Here is a 24,311-nt window from a genome sequence, read left to right as displayed (position 1 = left end):
ATCAGATGATTAGTTGACTTGTTAAATTCCAAGTGGATTCCCAAGACTAGAACCTCATGCCCAAGGAAAGTAAACGTTAAGTATTTCCGGTGGAAGTGGTATTTTCCCTGTGAAACCAACTCCTCCCTTGCTCTGGAGGAAAGGAGTATTTATGTAACTGTGAATTGGGCAACTGGTCCTATGTGGCAGGGTGTTTTGTTGTGCTCACTGACTGGGAGAGGAAAAGTTAAGAGCATGAAGAAAACAAAAGACTGGAATTCTTTAAGTTTTTGAATCCTTTTTACTTTCCATCTAGCACTTAGAACAAGAGAAACATGAACTGAGAAGACGATTGAGAACCGAGAAGGGGAGTGGGAAGGGCGAGTGTCAGAGCTGGAGAGTGATGTGAAACAGCTACAGGATGAGTTGGAGAGGCAACAAGTTCATCTTCGGGAAGCAGATCGAGAAAAAACACGGGCTGTCCAGGAGCTATCAGAGCAGAACCAAGGTTATTGGATCAACTCAGCAGGGTGAGTCCACAAGTTAAGAATTTATGGTGTAAAATATAAAAGTAGAAATAGCTTCTGTGTCTTATACATTCTGATTTTTGAGGCCTTTAGTTTTAATACCAACCTGTTAAGTGTCATCCATCTACAAGAGCATCTAGGAGTCAGGAACCAAGACCCAGGCCTGTAGTTAAACATCCGTAAGACTTTGCTAATCTTAACTTGGGTGTCTTCTCATTTTTAAAAATGAAGCTATTGTGCTTAATGACTTCTGACTTCCTTATAACTCAGAGGATATGATTTATGATTCCTTTACCTAGAGAAAGTATCATCCCTTGTAAAACGATGTAAATTCATTTAGTTCAAATATTGAAAAGTGCTGTCTTTAAACTGAAGTAGGTCAGGGAAATTTTCTAGAGCAAGTGATTATCATTGATGTTACATTTGTGAATGTGCATTATGAAAGGAGATGTGTCTATATTAAAATTTTTATGTCCATATCAAGTAGAAATTCTTTATTTATACCATTGTAGGGTGGTGTCATGAAGGTATTAATCGACCAAGGTCAAGACTGTAAAACCATTTCAGAGAAGGAGGCTAAGGATTGAATGTGTAGAAATCTAATTTAAATAGAAAACATACTTTTTTCTTTCCACATTTTTATTGGGGCATTATAGTTGAACATAATGATGGGATTCATTGTTATATATTTATACATGCACACAATACAGAACATACTTTTTTTAACAAATCCGGGAATGTTATTAATGCCTTCATCAATAAATCCACCTTCTGAAAATTAAGACCTGAATTTACTATTGTGCCTCAGTCCTCGTGTTTTGAAAATAAAACTACTAAAGCTTAGTTATCAGGGAAACAAGAATTTCTTTTACCTCATCTCTAGGCACTAATGCTCTCCTGAGAGCACTGCTTGGTCCGTGTGGTGGTATTCAATGTCTCAGTATTGGATCAGTGTGTAGTAAATCCCTGGGTCTTCCACTGATTTGATGAGTGACGCTATATGAAGTAATTTCATTCATTTGTAGTTGCTTCCTGCTGGAATTGAGAGAGGTGAAAGACTTTCATGCCTCACAAAGAAGTGTGAGGTAAATGCTTCCGGTAGGGGAGGGAGGGAAAAAAGAAGGAACACAATCCCTGATAATAACTTCAAAAACAGCTAGTTGCATGAAAATATCAGAACGTGTGTGATAGGTGATGATTCCAGTGCTGAAGGTCTTGCCCTGTGGGTTTCCCATCTAGAATATCCAATCACCATTTGATTATCTGGAAAGCAAAAACTGGACAATTCCAGAAATCATTTCACAGGGCCAGTTCAGTAACAGTATTTCTGAGTCAATTCTAAAACCTTTTTCAGAAACTGGAAAAGGAATCTCAATCCTTATAAAAACTTTTATGAGTTTGAGTCTTTCCGTTTGTTACTCATGTAAGATTATTGAGAGAGGTCTGGCCAGATTTATTTATTTGTTCAAAAACCTTTGTTCAGTGCAACTATAAGCAAGAATTTCTTATGGAGACTGATGGAACAAATGCAACCAATCAACACAAGCAAAGGGGAGATGAAGAATTCTTGGGGGCCAAGTTCATATTGCAAAAGCAGACTCAACCCTAATCTGGTGAAAAAGAGATGCCAAGATGAATGAGGAGAAAAATGTTAACATGGCATGGCAAAAAACCAGAGAGCTTGGAATTGATTCTGCCTCTCATTAACTGGGTGACTTTGTGTCTTGGTTTCCTTATCTTTAAAGTGGGGGTAAAAAATTGTGCCATATACAAGTATCGTTGAAGGGAAAATGAATAATGTTTTTCATTGAGTAGCACCTGAAAGTAAGGGTTTGTTTTGGTATTGATGGTTATTTTATTAAAGTAATATCTTTATTGTTGTTCCATTGCCTGATCTCACTATAGAAAATTCTGATAGGTGACTCCCAAAAGAATATAGGAAGGTAGCACTATCAGGCGATCTAGTCTTGTTATCCTCTCTGGCCTTCAATGTAGGCCCTTGGTAGTTGTGTGATTTTTTTTTTTTTTTTTTTTTTTTTTCCCTTTCTCTTTGAAGCAGGGCAGGTCTCTAGGGTTTTTGTCAGCAGCAAGTTTAGATTGCATTTTATTATCATTTTATTAACTGGGTATTCAGGAACTAGGGGAGTTAAGTACTTTGAAGTGAATTAAGATTCTCCTAGGACAAGATGGCAGCCAAACAGAGATAGTAAAAGGCCATATTTTTGTGCAGTGTATATAATGTGTTTTTATAAGCGTGAAATGCATAATATTTAAAATGTAGTATAATATGTTTGTGATATTTTCATCCAAAGTATTTTTACATTTATTTCCTTTGGCTAGTTGTTTTTTAAAATATTTTCTAAAACTTCATTGAGCTTTATTCACACACCATAAACCTCACCTTTTAAAAGTGTATAATTCAGTGATTTTTTTAATGTATTTTCAGAGTTGTGCGGCCATTACCCCTAATGAGCACATTTCACTTCCCCCCAAAGTAACCCATTAATAGTCACGTCTCATTCCTCATAACCCAGAACCCTCACACCCTAACCCCTGGCAACTGCTAATCCACCTGCAGGCTCTATGGATTTGCCTATTCTGCACATTTCATATAATTGAGATTGTATGTGGATGACCTTTTGGACATGCATCTTTAACTTAACATCATATTTGCATGTTGTAGCGTGTATCAGTACTTTATTTCTTTTTATGGCTGAAGACTATTCTGTTGGTTGTGTGTATGACATATTTTGTTCACTAGCCAATGGACATTTGGTAATTCCACATTTTGGCTAATGTGAATAAAATTGTCATTAACACTCATGTACATGTTTTGTGTAGCCACATTCTTTTTAGCTCTAAAATAGGATGCTGTTTGTGTGTGTTGTGTAAACACACATGTATGTATCCATGAGCTTCTGGAACTTCATTTTGATGAAGAAAGGGATGGGCATTGCTCTTCTTTTGCATCTGGGAAAACATGAGGGACTGAAAGATACAGGACTTGCTTAAGTATCTTTCAGTTCAAGACTGATTAGATTTTCTGTGCCTCAATTTCAAGCTGCTTAAGTAGCAATTTAGATCACAGGTTTTGAAACCACACAGCCTGGGATCGACACCAACTCTGCCATTTACTAGCTGGGCAAATGTAGGAAAGTTATTTTACCTTTAGCTTCCTCCCGTATGTACTGGGAAGAACTATATTATTTAAATTTCCTGATAGCATTATGAGGACTAACTGAGATAAAGCATGTCTGGAATACAGTAAGTACTTGATAAATGATGGTCATCACCATGCTTACCATCGTGTCAGTGGATTGCTGAATCTGGTCATTCTTTGATTCTCTTTTTTGGGGAGTGCACCTAGGGGGACTCTATCATTGAGCCAAATTCTCAGACCTTTTTTAATGTTGAACAGTGTCTTGCTGGTTTCCCAGACTGGCTTTGAACTTGGAGTCTTGCCTTCGCCTCTAGAGTCACTGAGATTACAGGTGTGCACCTCTGTGCCTGGCCTGATTCTCTTTAAGAGCATATGACTCTTAAGATGTGGAAGTAAAAAATTATTTTGTTCTAAAAATTCATGTGAGATTTGTATTTTAATCCATAATGATTTGTTTTAACACATCAGTGCACATAGTGTTTTGTTTAATAGTTAAATTGATTTCTGAAATACTTGTGTAAAATTGGCTCTCCTGGGAATTGAATACGATTTAGTCAATGATACCTAGTGTCCACTAAGTTCTGCTGCATACACCCTGGGGTTATCTTTATCCCCGTTTATTTGCTCGTTTGGACAAGTTATGTAAGTTGTCTTTCAGTTCCTAAGATTGATTCATTTTCTGAAACTCAGGCTGACATATTTGGGGAAAGGGTTAAGTCACTTTCTAAGTTAGAAAGTAACATGACTATGGCATTGACTGTAGGGTTTGATAGGACTTGTTAGACACATCTTTCTAACTATCAAAGGAGTGCAGTGGGACTTGCTTTCAGGGAGAGGAGAGACACACAGGGTCATGCGTGTAGCCTAAAGTGAGTGTCTACATTTAAAGATTGAAGTGGAGGGTTTGTCAGAATCCTGGTACATTACATACCTGCCCGTGGCAGAAGTATGGATTCCAGTGTAGCAAGTCTTCAAGTGATTATGGCTGATGTAACCCCCACACCTGTGTGACATTTTTAGGTGCCATGGAAAGCTTCTAGAGTCTACTTGTGTGGCAGCAAGCCAAAGCTGTGATTTGAATGATGTAGAAACAATCTTGTTCATAATAATATCAGTAAGACAGGATTCTTGTTTAGCCTTTTCAGTCTTCACAAGCAACTGGAATAAGGTATTATTTTCAAAATGAATCTCAGTGTTAGAAACTTCAGTAGCAGGTAGAATTCACAGTTCTTACTACTAAAACACTGTTCATATAATCTTGTAAACATTAAGGGCAGACTTGAGCACCTGTTGACCAAAGAATGGGAAAAACCAATTGATTTGTATTAGCAAATGAAATTTAAAATTGTTTGGGGACTTCTGAAATTTTCCTTCCCCAAGATGCACAGCTCTAGAGTTTGTAGAAACCGATAAGGACATTTTTCTTACCCTTTTCCCTGGCATTTTTCTATGTGTTTTATCAGCCACATCTTTCCTTTTCCCTCCCTCACATATCCCACCAGATGTAGAACATTTGGTTCTAACCCCATTTACTTTCCCAAGATTGAGGCTTTCGTTCCCTACAGTACTGAATACAGTTTTAGTGATTCTTTGGGATTACTATATAGATTTTCACTTTATCTATTTAAAAAACAATCATAAGTAGCAGGGTGTGGTGGCACACATTTGTAATCCCAAACACTTGGGAGGCTGAGATAGGAGGATCACAAGCTGAAGGTCAGCCTGTGTAACTTAGTGAGACCCTGTCTCAAAATGAAATAATAAGGGGATGAAGCTGAGTGGTAGAGTGCTTGCCTCACATCTACAATTAAATACAAAATGATAAGATATCTCAAGCATAAAAAACTGTAGAAAATATAAATCTTCCTTTCAAAAGTCTTATTTTGTCCTATTTCAGTTTTTTTATTTTTTTGGACCCTTATTTTATTCATTTATTTATATGTGGTGCTGAGAATCAAACCCAGTGCCTCACACATGCTAGGCAAGTGCTCTACCACTGAGCCACTACCACAGCCCCTAAAAATTGGAAATCGATTTTTAAGGGATGTAAAATATTATTTATACATTTGAAGCTCTTGTCTCATTTTCTAGAGTTAGCTTTCTTTTCATTCATGTTTTTGTACTTATACTATGTATATGTATGTACATGGACATAAATCTTCATTATATATCTACATCTTTATCTATTAACAATGTATAATAATTTTTCCATTTTTTGAATGTTTAATAAATGGCAGCATAGTATACATATAATTCTGCAACTCATTCTCTTTGACTCCATGTTATGTTTTTGGTTTTACTCATGTTGATAAATATAGTTTCAGTTCATTCATATTAACTGTTTAGTATTCCTTTGTGTAAATATACTGTCATATATTTATGTATTCTTTTGTTGGTAAACATTTAACTTATTTCTAGTTTTCACTATTACAAACTTTTATGCAGTGAATATCTGTGTGTGTGTGTGTGTGTGTGTGTGTGTGAGAGAGAGAGAGAGAGAGAGAGAGAGAGAGAGAGAGAGAGAGAGAGAGAAGAGAGAGACAGAGACAGACAGACTGACTGACTGACTGAGACAGAGATACGCTGAGAGGCAAGAGATACACTGAACCCATATCCTCAGGCATACTACCGCTTGAGCTACAGCCCCAGCCCTTATATTTTTTGAGACAGGATTTTGCTGAGTTGCCCAGACTGACCTCCAACTTGTGATCTTCCTGCCTCAGCCTCCCAGGTAGGGATATAGACATGCACCACCATGCCTGCCCTGTAATGAATATTCTTTTGCCTTTTCTTCTTGTGCACATTTACCTAAAAGAGGAATTGCTGAGTCCAAGAGTAAATACTTCTTAAACTTTATGAGATACAGCCAAATTATTCTCCAAAGCGTTTGTACAGATTTACATTCTTAACAGTGCTGGTTAACCAGCAGTGTGTGTGTGAGAGCCAGTGTACGTTTTCTTCACATTACCTACACCTCATTATTGTCAGATTTTAAAAATTCTTACCCATCTCAGGTATGTGAAATGGAATTTTTATTGTTTTAATTTCCATTCCATGAATTACTAGCGAGCATTTTTTATTTGTTTATTGGGAATTGCCTGTTTATATTCTTCACCTATTTTACTAGTATGAGGTTTTTAAATTTTTATTTTTTATTTTTTTTCTTAGCACATGCTTGATACTACTAGAGTTTCACTTTGTGGAGTCTTTTGCTAAACCGAAGTACGTACCTTTAAAGAAATGAAATTTGTCATTCATTTCCTTTATGGTTTGTTCTTTTGTTTGGCTTAAACCCATCTTCTAGATCCTAAGGATATTTTTCCATATTCATTATAGAAATTTTGTTTATTGCATTCAGATATTTAGTCTATCTGGAATTTATTTTTTAATGTGATGTAAGAATCCAATATGCTTTGTACATGGGTTATTATCAACACTGATTCCTAATGCTGTATGGATTTTTTTCTTTTGGGCTGTACTGGGTATTGAACCCATAGCTTTGCTCATACTACACAAGCATTCTTCCACTTAGCTATATCTCCAGATCCCTAGCCCTTGTTATGTTTTATTCTAAGAGAGGGTTTTGTCTTTAGCCAGAGCAATTAGAAGAAAGAAATTAAAGAGATATGAATAGGAAAAGAAGAACTCAAATTATCACTATTTGCTAATGACATGATTCTATATTTAGAAGATCCAAAAAATTCCACCAGAAAACTTTTAAAACTAATAAATGAATTCAGCAAAGTAACAGGATAAAATCAACACCCATAAATCAAATGTGTTCCTATACATCACTGATGAAGCAATCTCTGAAAGAGAAATCAGAAAAACTACCCCATTCACAATAGCCTCAAAAACAAAGGAGTACTTGGGAATTAATCTAACAAAAGAGGTGAAAGACCTCTACAATGAAAACTACAGAACACTAAAGAAAGAAATTGAAGAAGACCTTAGAAGATGGAAAAATCTCCCATGTTCTTGAATAGGCAGAATTAACATTGTCAAAATGACCATACTACCAAAAGTGTTATACAAATTTAATGTAATTCCTATTAAAATTCCAATGACATTCTTCATAGAATTAGAAAAGGCAATCATGAAAAATAAGAGACCCAGAATAGCTAAAGCAATCCTTAGGAAGAAAAGTGAAGCAGGAGGCATTACAATTCCTGACCTTAAGCTATACTATAGAGCCATAGTAACAAAAACAGCATGGTATTAGAACAAAAACAGAAACGTAGATCAGTGATACAGAATAGAAGACACAGAGACAAACCCACATAAATACAAAGGCACCAAAAACATACATTAGAGAAAAAATAGCCTCTTCAATGAATGGTACTGGGAAAACTGGAAATCCACGTGCAAAATGGAATTGAATCCCTCTCTCTCACCTTGCCCAAAACCCAAAGTGGATCAAAGACTTAGGCACTAGAACAGAGACCCTGCACCTAATAGAAGAAAAAGTAAGGCCAAATCTCCACCATGTTTGCTTAGGAACTGACTTCCTTAACAAGACTCCTAAAGTGCAAAAAATAAAATCAAGAATCAATAAATGAGCTGGGTGCAGTAGTGCACGCTTGTAATCCCAGCAGCTCAGGAGGCTGAAGCAGGAGGATCACAAAATCAAAGTGAGTTTCAGTAATGTCGAGATGGTAAGCAATTCAGTGAGACCTTGTCTCTTAATAAAATACAAAATAGGGCTATGGTGTGACTCAGTGGTGGTGTCCCCTTGAGTTCAATCCCTGGTTACCCCCACTCCAAATCAATAAATGAGATGGAATCAAACAAACTTCTCAGCGAAGGAAACAACAGGTGGAGAGCCTGCAGAATGGGAGAGAATGTTTACCATAAGCACCTTAGGTCAAGCATTATCTCCAGGATATATAAAGAATTCAAAAAACTTAACACACACAAAAATACAAATAACCCAGTCAATAAATGGGCTAAGGAACTGAATAGCCACTTCACGGAAGAAGATATACAGTCAATCAACAAATATATGAAAAAATGTTCAACATGTCTAGCAATTAGAGAAATGCAAATCAAAACTACATTAAGATTTCATCTCACTCCAGTCAGAATGGCAATTATCAAGAATACAAACAACAATAAATGTTGGCGAGGATGTGGGGTGAAAGGTACACTTATATGCTGCTGGTGGGACTGCAGATTGGTGCACCCATTATTGAAAGCAGTATAGAGATTCCTAGCAAACTTGGAACCACTATTTGACCCAGCTATCCCACTCCCATGGTTTATACCCAGAGGACTTAAAATCAGCATACTACAGTGATGCAGCCACATCAATGTTCATTAGCAACCCAACTCAAAATATCTAAACTGTGGAACCAATCTGGGTGCTCTTCAACAGAAGAATGGATAAGAAAATGTGGTGTATATACATAATGGAATATGACTCAACCTTAAAGAAGTATGAAATTATGGCATTTGCTGGTAAATGGATGGAACTGGAGATTGCTTTGGCCATTCTGGGTCTCTTATTTTTCCAAATGAATTTCACAATTGCTTTTTCTAATCCCAAAGAACCAAAGACTGAATTTTCCCTGATATGCAGATGCTAATTCACAATAGGGTGGTAGCTAGGGAAGAAGAGAAGTACTTCGGATTAGACAGAAGGGAAGGGAGGGGGGTATGGGGGTAGGAAGGGTAGTAGAATGAATTGGATATTATTACCCTATGTGCATATGATTACACCACCAGATTCTATATCATATACAACCAGAAGAATGAGACATACTACTATGTTTGATGTGTCAAAGTGCATTCTACTGTCATGTGTAACTAAGCAGAACAAATTTTTAAAAAGAAAAGTGTTTTAAGTTGCTGAGGGTAGCCTTGAACTTGGGATCCTCCTGACTCGGCCTACTAAGTAGCTGGAATTATTAGGTGTGCACCACCATGCCCAGCCCTGGATTTTTTAAATGAAAAAATTCCTCTGAAGAGCCAGGATAACTTAAAATTTTTAATAATTTTTTCCAATTAAATATATATAAAGGAATACTAATAGGGGATAATTTTTAAAAATTTAGATTTTAGAAAACTGTACTAGTTTGCTAATGCTGCCATAACACAGTATCACAGGCTAAAGTGACTTAAACAACAGAAATTTATTGTCTCACAATTCTTGGACTGGCAGTCCAAGATCAAGGTGTTAGAGCTGGTTCCTTGGGAGGGCTGTGAAGGAAGGATCTGTTCCAGGCCTGTCCTTGGCTTGTAGAGGGTTGTCTGCTGTCTCTTTACATTATCATTCCTCTGTCTCTGTTTCCAAATTTCCTATTCTTAAGAGAACACAAGTCATATTCATTTGGGGCCCACTCTAATGACCTCATTTTAATTTGATCACTTTTACAAAAGACCCTGTCTCCAAATAAAGTCACATTATAAGGTAGTGGGGTTTGGACTTCAGTGTATTAATAGGGGAGGAGGACACAATCAACCCATAGTAAGAACCATTTGGGGGTACATTCGGCCAATAGGTAGCAGGGATCCTGGTGAGTAGTATTCTATGGGAGGTGTTCACAGTGGTGTCATTTCGTTTGGATTCCTTATTCTCAATAGCATATCCACATGCTAAAAATACATGTCTAAGGACTGCAGGTTTTTAGGTCAATGGGAAGACATGTGGAACAATTTATTCTTTGAAAAACTCCCAGATCTCATTACTCCTTTCTAATGCCAGACCTACTTCGTATTTTTTCTGAATAAAATAGTGAAAACCTGGATGTCTGTACGTACTATTTGCTTATTTATATGTGGTTCTGGAGAATGAGTCCATGGGCACTCTACCACTGAGCTGTATCTCCAGCCCCTTTTTTGAAAGTTCATTTTGAGATGAACTGTTGCCCAGGCTAAACTTGAACTTGGCAATTCGCCTACTTCAGCCTCCCTAGTAGCTGGCATTACAGGTATAGACCACCATAACCAGCTATTTTTAAATCTTCAACAGTCAGCAAATATTTATTGAGCAAGGCACTGCGAATTCCATGGAGAACAGAAAACCTGTTTTTTTAATCCATTTAAAAGAGATGTCTGTAAATAAGCCCACAAGTTGTAGGTGCTATGAGGGGTGATTTATGGAGACTAACTAGAAGAAGGGGGACAGGGAAGGCTTCTCTGAGGAGATCACATTTGAGATGAGACTGGAAGGGTGAGGAGTCAGCCAAGGAATAGTCAGGGAACCCACATTCTTGGATAAATAAATACTATTAGGTTATTAACTCAGCAGAGACTGCCTCTGTCTTTTTCTTGTAGTAAACTGATAGCTAGTGGAATTGGCAGTCAATAAAAGATTGTTGTGGGTTTTTGTTGTTTTTAGCAAATAATTATTTAATGTACCTAATGTTTAGAAATGATACCTTTCTGAAATATATGTGCTGTTTGAAAACCAGTGGCCAGAGATACCGTTGATGTCAGTGTCTTAGCAGGTAAGCTGTGGATAATGGTGACTCAGTTGCCTGGAGAGCTAGTGTTGCCTTCATGGACACTCTTGGAATTGCATGAAAACCTGACCTTCCATGAACTGAAAAGAGTGCCACAGATAAGAGTGGGATAGAGCCCTTGTGCACTGATTTAAAACCTCAGGTCCTTTTGTGTTGCATGATACTTTATTTCAGTGGTCTGTGGGTGGAGCAGGTACTGAGTAACTGGCCCTGTGTGGTCTTACCTTGCTGATGGATGTGGAAATGACTTTTGGTAAATAACTTTACTAAAAAATTCTTATCTCACTGGTGTGTTGGCCATTATTTGGGTTTGGGTATCATTATGGCTTCCCCTCCTTCCTCGGACAGAAGAACTCTGTCTCCGACTGACGTCATGTTTGTTTTTTACAGACCAAAATAGTGAGGAGCTAGGAAAAGGAGGCAAACAGAGGTTCTCCTTTGGAAAGCTAAGTAGTGAGTGCTGCTGAGCGGAGCCTCGTCAAGGATATAGAATTGCTCCCTGTGTGACCCTGGTGACTTCTTGCTAGAGTAATGCTCTTGGGACTCCACCTTAAAATCATATTTTCCCCCTTATCTGGTTAGGAATTATGCTATAATCTTTTTGCCTTTATTTTCCTAGGGACCTCTCCATTAGTCCTATTTTTTTTTTTTTTTTTTTTTTTTTCCTTTCTCTCATTGCAACAGCCAAATCTAGACACACAACTGATCACTTTGGCTTTGAGTGCTTCTAATTGTGTCAAAGCAAGAAGCTGTATTTGGGGCAAAATTCAAAACATGCTGTTCCAAAGGCTGAGTGAAACCAAAAAGGGCTATCACTGAGATAGGAAGGGGTAAAAAAAACCTTCCACAAGAACTTAGGTCCAAGGCCAGGAGAAACCAAACCCTGCATTTTAAACTGGAAGGGCTTAGACCAAGAGATACCTGGAGGAATTGTCTAAGGATCAGTGATGGAGAGATTGAAATAAAGATCCATCGTGGTTCAGGTGAAGCCAGACAGTTTGAAATCGTGAGAGCTTGGCACCCAGTGGGGTATTCTTGTGTGCTTTGGTTCATCTGGCTAGGACGGGGTGGCTTCTTAAGGAACTAAGTTTTACTGAATATCCCTTTGTAGAGATTCAGAAATCCTAATTTTGCGTCTATCTCAAGGTTATTAAGTTTATAGATTTTTAAGTTAAAAATATATTTACCTTTATAGTCACTTTCTGATTGCAGAAAGAACTTTTGCACAGTAAAGTCAAATTGAGACAGAACAGAAATGCTTGATGTAAGTGGTGAAAATTTCCTATGACTCTTCCCTAATTAGAAAAATTAATGACAGCTTACTGTTCAATTTTTGATTTTTTACATGCATGATACACATGTACAACACATACATGCATAATTTTTATTTTTTCATTTTTGTTGCAGTACTGGGGATTGAACCTAGGACCTCATGTGTGCTAGGCAAGTGCTGTACCACTGAGCCACATCCCCAGCCCATGGGCATAATTTTTCTATTCTTGTTTCCACCCCCCCAAACAAAATGGTTTTATTTTTCATTTACTTAATCTTGTACTTTTTTTCATACTTTTAATGATTGTATATAATACTCCATATAGTGTTTGTGGGTGTGCCACAGTTAGTGTAACATTTGCTTTTGAGTATATGTACTGTTAACAGTGACTTGGTGTTGCAGGCACTGCTGCCTTGAGCATCCTTGCAGTTTATGCACTCTTTTTAGCATTTCTCTAGTAGATCCCTGGAAATGGAGTGGCTAGGTCAAAGGGTACACACGTTGAAGTTTTTAATAGCTGCTTTCATAGTGCCCTCCAAGAATGTTTTGTCTGTATTCTTGCTCCCTGACATCTGTCCTTAAGACTGAAAAACCTATTATTCTGCATGTGTAAGTAGCATAAAAACAAAAAGTAGTAAGTGTAAGTAGTATAAAAACAAAACAGGTCACTATCAGCAAAATAGTTACCGGGGAGCGCGCGCGCGCGCGTGTGTGTGTGTGTGTGTGTGTTGGGATGATTGTTGTCAGGAAATGAGCCTGGGAGGAAGCTTTTGGAGAGCTGGCAATATTCTACTTCTTGACCTTGGTGATTATTATATGAGTATTTGCTTTATAATTATTAAATAGTAGACATGTTATATTTTGCAATTAAAAAATCTTTCAGTTGATATTTATAACATGCACCTACTGTGTATGTTTTCACTAAAGAGAGATTGCAGTGAAGAAGGTAAATTCCCTGTCCTTAAATAATGCAGGAGGTTGATAGTAAAGAAGGAAATACATAAATAATACCAATCAGGTAGGGGTAACGTGCTGAGAATAAAATGAAGCTGGGTAGAGGTTGAGAGAGTGGCAACTGTAGGGGATGACTGGTTTTTGATAGGGTATCAGAGGAAATTTGGGAGGAGGTGAAGTTTGAGCAGAATAAAAAAGGGGAAGAGTATTCCATGCAAAGAGAACAGCATGTAAAAGCCTAGAAATGAATGGAAAGCTTGTTGTAACTAGAGTGCGATCAGTTTAGAAGATGGTAGATGAGGTCATGAGGATCGTCAGTGGCTGCATCTTGTAGGGCCTTGCCAGCAATGATACAGAGCTGGAATTCTTTTGGGGGTCTGTGTGTGGGAAGGCAGCGATGTGTTTTGGGTAGAGGAGCATCATGACCTGGTAAGGGCTATGAAAGGGTAACTCTAGCTTCTGTGGGAGGATGGGGCCCGAGGGTAGAATTATGAAGATCTGTGAAGCAGCAGCTCTGCAAGTGGAGATGATGGGTGGCTTTGATCATGGAGGTGGTGAGGGGGTCAGATTGGATGTGTTTTGACAGTGAACCAGCAAGTCTTCTAGTGGAACAATTGCGTGTGGGAAGGGGGATTAAGGCAAGATAATCAAAATGACTCGGGTTTTTGTTGCTGGAGGAATAGTAGCTTTTTTAACCTGAAATACCAAAGACTTGAGAGGGGAAGAGGGGAGGCTGGAGTATAGAATCAAATAATTCTTTTTGAACTGTTTGTGCTTCCCTTTAAACATTCACGTTAGTGTTACATGAGTCTAATAATGAGAATTCCATTGCATGGTAGTGGAATATTGAGTTAATTTCCACGGCATCTGAGGTTCTTTCAGGAGCTGAGTACCTTCCATTAGTTTGTCATCCAAGAATTTGCTTATTCAGAGTGACTGCAGACCAGAGTAGCCCCTTCAGTTCTCCCCCATTGTCCTCTAACCCCGTGCCCACACTCTCAGTTCCTAGAAGAGCCACTCTTCTGGGATCCTACCTGGGAGGTAAGCCTTGTAGGGGGTTGATGCAAGCAGGTGCTTTGTGTTTCCTCCCTCTTGGGCGCTGCGCTCCCAAAAGCTTCTCTGGTCTCGTTGCCACACACAGTACATGGTTTGCACACTAGCTGAAGTTAATCTGTCCTGAGAAAACTAATTTTCCTCTGAAGAGTAAACAGCTCATTTTGGATGAGCAGCTTTGCATTCGGTGCATCCTTGAAACAAATCTCTCTTAGGTTCCTTTCTTGGGATTAAAGGCTTTAACAGTGTTATTCTTCCTCTTTTGGGGGACATGTTGCTGTCCTTGTTTCTGGGACATTGTGAACAACAAACACCTGCTCACCAAAAGTGGTGTTAATGCCTGAATGGCCTTTGGTGCCTCTTGAGGTGGGAGCTGTATTACTTGTTTTCTTAAAGGTCACATCACTTACAGATTGACATTGTGGAAAAGGATGTGGCAATTTTCAGCCAACCTATCCTTGAAAAAAAAAGTTTTTAAGGGCTGGGGGTGGAGCTTAGTGGTAGAGCACTTGCCTAGCGTGCATGAGGCCCTGGGTTCCATCCCCAGCACTGCTCAAGAAAACAGATTATTTTCCAGCCAAATAATAGTGACCTTTCCAAAGGTCATTCATATGACCTCTTCTGATCTCATCACCTCCTGTGATGGAAGGAGTGGTAATCATTTAGCAGATAAGGAAACTGAGGATTAGAAATTCAGTGACGCTTGCCCAGGACCTTACACTGGTTACAGATTACCCACTAGCTTGAAAATTGGTTTTTGTACATTTTCAAGGATGGTAGTCAATCAGTAAAATACCTACCTCTTCATGTGTATTTCTGTCTTATTGATTTATTGGTTTTTAAATTGATATTTGCTGAGTGATACTGTTTTAGGCGCCCCTTCAAAGTCACCAGGTAAAATGAATCTAGAGATTTGAGATTTCGTTTTAACAGTTTGTCTGATGTCAAGGTGTGCTAGAAGGATTAAAAACAGTGTGCTGAGAGAAATCTCTTCAGCTGAAACACAGTAGGGGCTTTTGTGAATGGGGGTGTCTCTGAAGATGGCACTCCAGCATTGCCACACTGGAACTGTTGCTAATTAGCAGTTAAACACGTTGGGTGGTAACTGCTTATTCTTTAAGCATATGGGTGTTTTTTATTGGTAGAGTCTTGATTATGTGAGCCTTTTCTTAATTATTTACCTGGGAGAGCCGTGCCTGATTTGAGTCTTCAAATTGTGTTGATTACACAAAGATTGTGTTAGTTACAGCCGTATGTAGTTTTTTTATTTTGTTTTGTTTTGTTTTTTAAGAGGACAGCCTAAGGTTCGAGCATATTAAGTCAATTTTGGAGGCTGCAGAGCTGAAAATTCAGGTGAAAATTCCTCTAGAAACAGATCTTCACGTTGCTAGAGTCAACTTAATACAATGGCAGTTTGTCTTTTTGACATTGAAATCTCGAATCCCTCAGTCCCTATAGATAGCTCAATGGATTGTATCAGAGAGGTGAAACAATTAAATGAACCACCCTTGCCTGATATGAGGTGGAGCCCCCAAATTTTGAACTTGCTAGTTGGGTTACAGATGGTAGGAAGGGTGGAGTTTACAGGCAGAGAAAAAAATCAGGGACAGCAAACCATACACTGTTGTGTTAACTCTGCTGGCCAGCCCCTAGTTCTGGTTCGTAAATATTTGAAAAATAAAATATCTTTATTTTGCTTTGAAAAATAAAATATCTTTATTCACTGAATAAACAATCTCAGCAGAAAAGCAGGTGCTACTTTGACACTGACTACATCCTCCCCATTTCTCTTCATTAGTCTGGAACAATGATCCAATGCTATCTTAAAATTTAGAGCTAAAAGAGAACTTCTAGTTTATATCTGAACCAGTGGTTTGTGAAATGTTATGCAAACTTGATTGTTTTAAAATTTATAACACTTTAAAGAATCATTACCAAAACAGACCTCATGTAGTCCCTAGAGACAGAGACCACACATCCACTGCGTGAGAGACCGACTATCAGTGGCCCACTTGCCCTTGTGGGGCTCGGCCTGTGGTCTCTGCCACCTCTGTTAACTGGAGTGTGTTGAATTGTAATGTGAACTGTGCACAGACTAGTTGCATCGGAATTTTTAAAAAATTGTTTGCAAGCCTGGTGCATGCAGGGAGGCTGAGGCAGGATTTCGAGTTCAAAGTCAGCCTCAGAAAAAAGTGAGGCACTGAGCAGCTCAGTGAGACCCTGTCTCTAAATAAATACAAAATAGGTCTAGGGCTGTGACTCAGTGGTGGAGTGCCCCTGAGTTTAATCTTTGGTACCCCCCCCCAAAAAGAATTGTTTTCAATATTTAAACCAAAATTAAATCCGTAAATTGTCAGTACTAAGATTGCCACTCATCGTCATTGTCCTTCAATTTCAAATTGTCTTAAAAAGGCCTCATTGCTTTTATAGTTTATAAACTTTATACATTTAAAGTTTTTAAATACTTAACATTAATATAAGATTGATTTATCTGTTCCGTTTATTGAAGCTTTTCATCAGATTTCATATGGAAAAGGGCTGATTGCCAACAAAAAGCCCACATAATTTGGAACACCATCAGTTTAGGTCAGCAGTTCTCGGGAGTCACAGGTCTCCACGAGGTGCCTCAGGAATAGTTGTGAGGAGCTGGAGGAGACGTCAAGCTGGCAGATTCCTGCTCCTTTCTGCATTTCCATTTCAGCCTGAGCCTTTTTATGTTTTATATATTGAAGTTCTGCTTAATATTTTATTTGGGGAAAAGGGTAGTTTTTCAGCTGTGTATTGAAAGAAAAAACTGATTTGCAAGTCACTTATCTATAACTAGTTAAGGAAGGTGAGCCCCAGGGAAGTTTGGTGACAAGCTAAGTCTGCAGTCCTAGTCTTTTACTACTTCCAGTGAGGCTTTTATTGGCTCAACAAGTAAAATAAGCCATCTCTTTGGGAATAAACAGTACTAATTCTTTTTTGTAGAGGAGCAAGCATAGTTATGGTTTTATCAGTTAATACTGATATTGCTGTAACAGATAAATGCCCAAATCTAAGTAACTTAACAAAAGAGTTAAAAACTGATATTCCTGATTGGTGAGCTGTGCTCAATTCCAGCAGCTATCTATCTCCTTCCATCTTGTGACTATCATCTGCAACAAATGGTTTCAAGGTCATAGAAAGAAGGAAAAAGCTTGGAAGTTTTCTGTGGGCCGTGCCTGGAAATGGTGCACATGGCTCTGCTTGTCGGCTGGTTAGGTGTCCATCACAGGGCCACATTCAGTTATGAGGAAGGCTGGGAAATGTAAGCCTGCTGTGTGTCCTGGAGAAGAAATAGATAAGTGAACAGTCAGCATCTCACTATAACAATATCAGTAGAGTTCTGAACTTCCTTTTCTGGGCTTGAATTTTCTGAAGGGGTTGGAGTGACCAGTTGCAAAATTCTTCTATTTCTAACTAGGTAAGATCCCAAGGCAGGCATAGTGTATGTACACATGCACTGCTCTATCCCAAGTAGAGATGGTTTTTAGTCTTATACTCAGGTAATCTCTTTGGTAATCCCAGAGTTGGGTAAATTCCTTGGAAGTTGATCCAGAATCCCTGAAATAAAAAAGTAGGTATCCTTTTCAGATTGCCTTAGGGTAGGGTAATACCAACTGTCATGGTAGATGAGCCTTTTGCTCTCAGTAACTTCACACAATAGAAGTTTCCCATTCCTGTTAAGTGTTCCTGTTTAAACATGAGAAGAAAAGTAGCATTGTGTTTTAATGGAAAGAATTAGCCTGGAAAACAGAAGACCTGGGTTCTTGCCCCTGCTTGGTCACTAGCTTTCTGACTTTGAAAAAGTCCTCACTCTGGACCTCAGTTTCCCTGTCAGTGAAACAAGGGGATTAACGCTCCAGACATCCACACGTATGTGCTCTCTAGGAGAAAGAAGGAGGAAGATTGTGGAGGCCTGGGGTTCTCACGCATGTAGTACATTGTGAGTCCACCAGCTTTGTGATGCCACTTTTTTTTTTTTTTTTTTTAGTTGTAGATGGACCAAATACCTTTATTTTACTTATTTTTATGTGGTGCTGAGGATCGAACCCATTGCCTCACATGTGCTAGGTAAGCACTGTACCACTGAGCCACAAACCCAACCCATGTGATGTCACTTTCTTTGCATGCAGAACATTTTCCAGCTTCTCTGAGACTGGGGTCTTCTCACCCAAATTGACTGCCTCTGTATATGGGTTGAGATGACTGAGACTTACCAACATTTATTTTCCATTCCACTCATGACACACAAGGTGCTTTCCGTGCACGTGATGGGTAGTATTGAGAGTGAGGAGGTGTTGCTGTGCTTTTCCTGTTGGAAGCTGTATGTCTTAGTACTGGGGCTTTATGAGACTGACACTCCCCAGCTCTCCATCGATAAGTCAGTTTTTCCACATTGCCCTCTTATGGTTAGTTGTACTCAGTGGTACGGGTTTGTCCTTTGCAGAGCTAGAGTAATTCCCCCTTCACACCTCTCGTCATCTGTTGCTAGGTTACAGCTTTCTACATGGTCCCCATCTGGTGATGTTACTATGGATACCAGTTATGCCTCCTCCTATGATACTTCTGGTCAGGCTCAGAGTGCAGGCAAGACGTAACTGTGATGTCAGAGAAGTCATAACGTGTCTTTCCCTTTACATTAATGATTAGAACAGATACTGCTTCCATATATTCTAATATGTAAATTAAAAACTTGAGCTGAATCCTCCACACAGTTCATCACTTATGACCTGTTTTCCATCATTATTCTACAGAAATAAAAATAATAAGATATGAATATGAGACCTGCTGTACTGTGTGTCCAGCTCATGGTCCCCATAGACCAGCATCCCACCACCTATGGTGGAGCAGTGCATGGAACATAATAATCATTATCTTTGATTTTGCCTGCCAGGGTAAGGATATTTGGAGATGCTTTATATCAAACTCTTAATTTATCTAAATGATAAAGCCTATGGTCTGAATTTTTGTTTTGGTTTTTTGTTTTTGTGGTCTACATTTTCTTGTTACTTAATATTGAACCTGGCATTCATTTTCCTCCTAGGTTTTAGACAACCTGAAGGACAGGGACTGTCTTTTTAACTGGTTTTTATCCCCAGTAGTGATTAGTGTAATGTATTTGGCAGGGGTCCAAAAAAGACTATGAATTTGTTCTGAAGACTGAAAGAGTAGGCGATTACTAATTGGACTATAAATTTTAAGGTTTTAGGATGGTGAGAACCCTTAGTATTCTGGTTGTTGAGGGCCGAGGCTAATCTGTGTTATCTAGCCTGACCCTTTGATCTCACAGTTAAAGAAACAACTAAGACCCAAGAGGATGTGACTCATCTAAGGTCAGAGAGCCAGTAAAACTGTGGTCGATGCAAATGTGTTATGAAAATCTTTGTTTAAAAAAAAAAAAGTTAACAAATTTTGCAGTAAAAATAATTGTTTACTGAAACAATAGTGTTTTGTTTTATACAGTATGTTTACATAAAAGGCTGCTAACAGACATATGTTATTGAAGAGGAACTTCAGTGTTTAACAGCTCTTTGAAGAGCATACCAATTATTATTTCTAGTCAACTCAAAGCCTTGCCTTCTACTTAAATATTTGACTCCTTTCTCAAAACTAAATTGAAATTGAACACAGCGTAGAATTGAGGTCAGTCTTTTCAAAGACAATATCCTGTTCCAAAACTGGCAGAGTTTGAATTAAAAAGCCTTTCTTTCCTGCAATGGCATATCCTTAAAATGAAAGGAATTTATGTATTTAAAAGAGTCTTTTTTGTTTAAAAAAAACAAAACAAAACAGCTAGGGTTGTGATTCAGTGGTTGAGTGCTTGCCTGGCATGTGTGAGGCACTGGGTTTGATCCTTAGCACCACATAAAAATAAACAAAATAAAGGTATCGTATCCATTTACAACAACAACAACAAGAAAACAACAGAATGAATGACATTGTGTCTTCCAGAACGTGGCCCGTTAAAGGCGTAGGTTATGCAGACTTCACAGAAGAAGATATACAAGTGATCAACAAATATATGAAAAAGTGCTCATCATCCCTAGTAATTAGAGAAATGCAAATTAAAACCACCCTAAGATTTCATCTAACTCCAATTAGAATGGCTGTTATCAAGAACACAAGCAATAATAAGTGTTGACGTGGATGTGGTGAAAAAGGCACACTCATACATTGCTGGTGGAGTTGCAAATTGGTGCAGCCACTCTGGAAAGCAGTATGGAGATTCCTCAGAAAATTTGGAATGGACCCACCATTTGACCCAGCTATCCCACTCCTCAGTTTATACCCAAAGGACTTAAAATCAGCATACTACAGTGATGCAGCCACATCAATGTTCATAGCAGCTCAATTCACAATAGCTAGATTATGTAACCAACCTAGATGCCCTTCAATTGACAAATGGATAAAGAAACTGTGGTATATATACACAATGGAATATTACTCAGCCATAAAGAAGAATAAAATTATGGCATTTGCTGGTAAATGGATGAAGTTGGAAAATATCATGCTAAGTGAAACAGGCCAAGCTCAAAAAAACCAAAGGCCTAATGTTTTCTCTGATAAGTGCATGACAATATGTAAAGGTGGGGGGCCATGGGGGGGAGAGAGAAGAATGAAGGAACTTTGGATGGTGTAGAGGAAAAAGGGGTGGGGGTGGGAGGGAGTGGGAATGGAAAAACAGTAGAGTGAAACAGACAGTATTACCCTATATATGTATGATTACATGAATGGCATGAATATACATTGTGTACAACCATAGAAATAGAAATGAAAATTTTACCCCATTTGTGTGCAATGAATCAAAATGTGTGTGTAAAACTAATATTTTATAATAAAAAAGAAAAAGGTGTTGGTTATGGACTGAAACTGTCAGCAGGAGTGACAGACCTATATCCCCCAGAGCCAGGGAAAGTGACAGAGCAGATGCCCTCACGAGGACTGGTAATTCAAGGTGAACCTCCCTCCCACCCAAAACTGGGGGAAGAGCCTCCTGCCCCCCTCCCTTCCCTTCTCAGTGTCACACCCTGTCACACCCCTCTGCCAAGCTTTTTTGTTCTGTTTTTATTTTTGTTAGAGATCTTGCTAAGTTGCTGAGACTGACCTGGGCCTTCCGATGATCCTCCTGCCTCCCCTCCTGCCTCCGCAGGTGTGCCCCCCAACCTTTGGAAGTTCCCTGACTCTCAAGGCCAAGCTCACTTTCCACTTCCTTCTGCAGCCTTTGTTGTTCTAGCACCTTTCTTTTGTTTTTTACACTCTGCCATCTGTTAGTTCACGTACCTGACCTTGTTGAGTTGAGGACTCTGCTTTCTGGCTACCTCCCACAGAGGGCTCAGCACCTGTCTGAAAGTTCTGTGTGAGTGAGAACTGGACTCAGGAGTCAGTAACCATATATTTATTATTTGGTTCTATAATTGAACCATGTAGCACATTGGACTGTTCACTAAAAGGTTTACTCAACAGAGAATTAATATTTCACTTCCTTTAACACACACTCATTCTTACTGAATTCCTTTACCATTGTCCTGCACTGGTTCCCAGTCTTTTGTCATAAGGACTCCCTGCAATTTAAACCTAATTCAATAACTTCCCACAATATTTTAAAACATCCTTACTGAAGTATAATTTAGTGTATACAATTCACCTGTTGCATTAAAATTCAGTTATATTTTAGCAGATGTATAGAATTGTGCAGCCATTGCTGGGATACAGCTTTAGAACATTTCAGTCACCCCAGAAAGTTCCCTTGTATTCTCTGCAGTCAGTCCTCACTGTCTGTGCTGATTTCCCTTTTCAGTCTCATATAAATGGAATAAGACAACATATAGTCTGGTGTTTGACTCATTTCACTGGTGTGTGTGTAAAATCCTAGGAGTGGAATTACTGTATGGTATGTCTCTAACTTTTTAAGGTGCTGCCACATTGATTTTCAAAGAAACGTGTACCATTTTACATTTTCACTAACCATGTGTATGAGATAGTTTCTTCACAAAAGAACTTTCTTATAAGACGTAAAAAATTGTAGACTGAGATTTTTAATAGATGTGTTAGCATTGATTGATTGATTAAAAATATTAAATGATACATTGTTAGGGGATGAGTGATGTTCTTTGTAGGATTTGTGTTCTGTAATCGCAGCAGCATCTGTCCAGGGAATGTGCTCAATCTGCAGTACTTTGCGTTCATAGAAGCTCAGTATTCCCAGGGGATCCATGATTTCTAAATTTTGAACCACTGATAGATGGCTTGTTTAGAAATAAATATAAGGTATCTTGTGTTTTTTTATGAATCATCTGTGTAGTAGAAACCTACATTGTAAAATTGTCTGAAGACTACATGAAAATACATCAAGCCTTGGCCCCATGACAGTTGCTTAGTCGGTGGTGGCTGTTGTTGGTGGGAAGTGTGGGCTGAGGACCCCTCAGGTAGATTCTGACTTCCTGAGTCAAACTAGACCAGTAGTGGTCTTTTTCCTCAAAACTCTCTTGGATTGGAGACTGCACGGATACTTGGAAACACCTGTTTCCATGCTTGATCCCTGATGGCTTCAGATAGCTCTTTGTATCTACTCACTGTCTTTGATTTCACTGCGTTTGTTTTGTTTTGTTTTGTTTTGTTTTGGTAGGAACCTTCTCCCCAGTCTATTCAGAGTCATTTAGTAAATATTATTTCTTTATTCTAAAACTGTAATTCTCATGTCTGAGTGCTCATTAGAATCACCTGAGGAGCTGTTAAGCCAAATACCAATTACTGGGTCTCATCCTAGAGAATTGATGTAACTGTTCTGGGATGCGAACTGGGCATTGGGATTTGTAATATCAGGTGATTGTAACTTGTAACCAAGGATGAGAGTTACTATTCTAGTAAGAAACCAGGATTGGGGACAGCTGTTCTGGCTTGATTTAGTGTCAGCAGCTGATGTTATGAGTATCTTATTAATTCCGTCATCTGTAAGGAACAAAATGGACTCTTGGATTCCTCGTTAGATTGATACCATGCCACGGAGGACCTCCCAGGTAAGCCTTTCTTCCACCTAAGTACCACAATCAATGCCAGGAAATTGTGTAGAACGAGAACAAAAACCTCAAGCTTTGCTGTGTTGGGGCATATTTCATCTGTCACTCTCTCTAAGAGACAGTATGGCAGAGTGAAATGGGCACAGGTTTGAGTACTAGATGAATTTTGGCTCTGTTGTTTACTGACTGCTAGTTGAGGTTCAGGGAGTTTGAAATTGCACATTTTCTTCATCTGAAAAAGTAGGGAACATAAAGTAAAAGAATCATGTCCTGATACCTTTGAAGGTTGTTACAGTTGTAAACTATATAAAGTACTTACCTGGATTAGTGAATAGTAACTGTATTTGAGCTACTGTGTTGCATCTCACCAAGTAGGTATCTCACCAAGGCTCAGGGACTATGAAGTTGGAGATGGTCTTAGACTCATTTGTATCTCCAGTGCTATTCATAGTGTCCTGGGTTCAGAAGATTATAAAACTTAATGGTGATTAAGAAAGCAGAAAATTAATTTCTTTTTGAAAAAATCTAACAGTTTAGTAACAGAGATGTAGCATTATAACTGGTACTCAGCAATTGAGGGATACTACCCATTGTTTTAATGTCATTATACCTTCATTTTTAATGAAATTCATGGTCAAAGTCATGCAGTGGGGCTGGGGACTGGGTTCAATCCCCAGTACCACAAAAAAAAAAAAAAAAAAAAAGTCATGCAATGCCATGCAACCTGGGGACAAAAATATTAGCACCTTAGTATTTAGCAAGAGATGCTTCAGTAGTTACAAATGTTGTATAAGTAAGGGGATGAGTGAAACGGATAGCGAGGAAAATACCCTCAAAAGTAAAGAGGTCAGAATGGGTTAG

The 24,311-nt window shown here is 38.6% G+C and overlaps 1 protein-coding gene across 1 annotated transcript in view; it reads left to right on the top strand.

The window, feature by feature from the left end:
* BICDL1 (BICD family like cargo adaptor 1) overlaps nt 1–24,311 on the top strand; it is a 94,442-nt gene that overhangs the window by 6,849 nt on the left and 63,282 nt on the right. Inside the window, 3 exon segments of the mRNA XM_079151344.1 lie at nt 296–329; nt 332–481; nt 484–509. Of these exon segments, the coding sequence (XP_079007470.1) occupies nt 296–329; nt 332–481; nt 484–509 (210 nt within the window).

Source organism: Sciurus vulgaris, assembly GCF_902686455.1.
Source record: "Sciurus vulgaris genome assembly, chromosome: 8".
NCBI lineage: Eukaryota > Metazoa > Chordata > Mammalia > Rodentia > Sciuridae > Sciurus > Sciurus vulgaris.
This window is presented reverse-complemented; position numbering and strand designations above follow the sequence as displayed.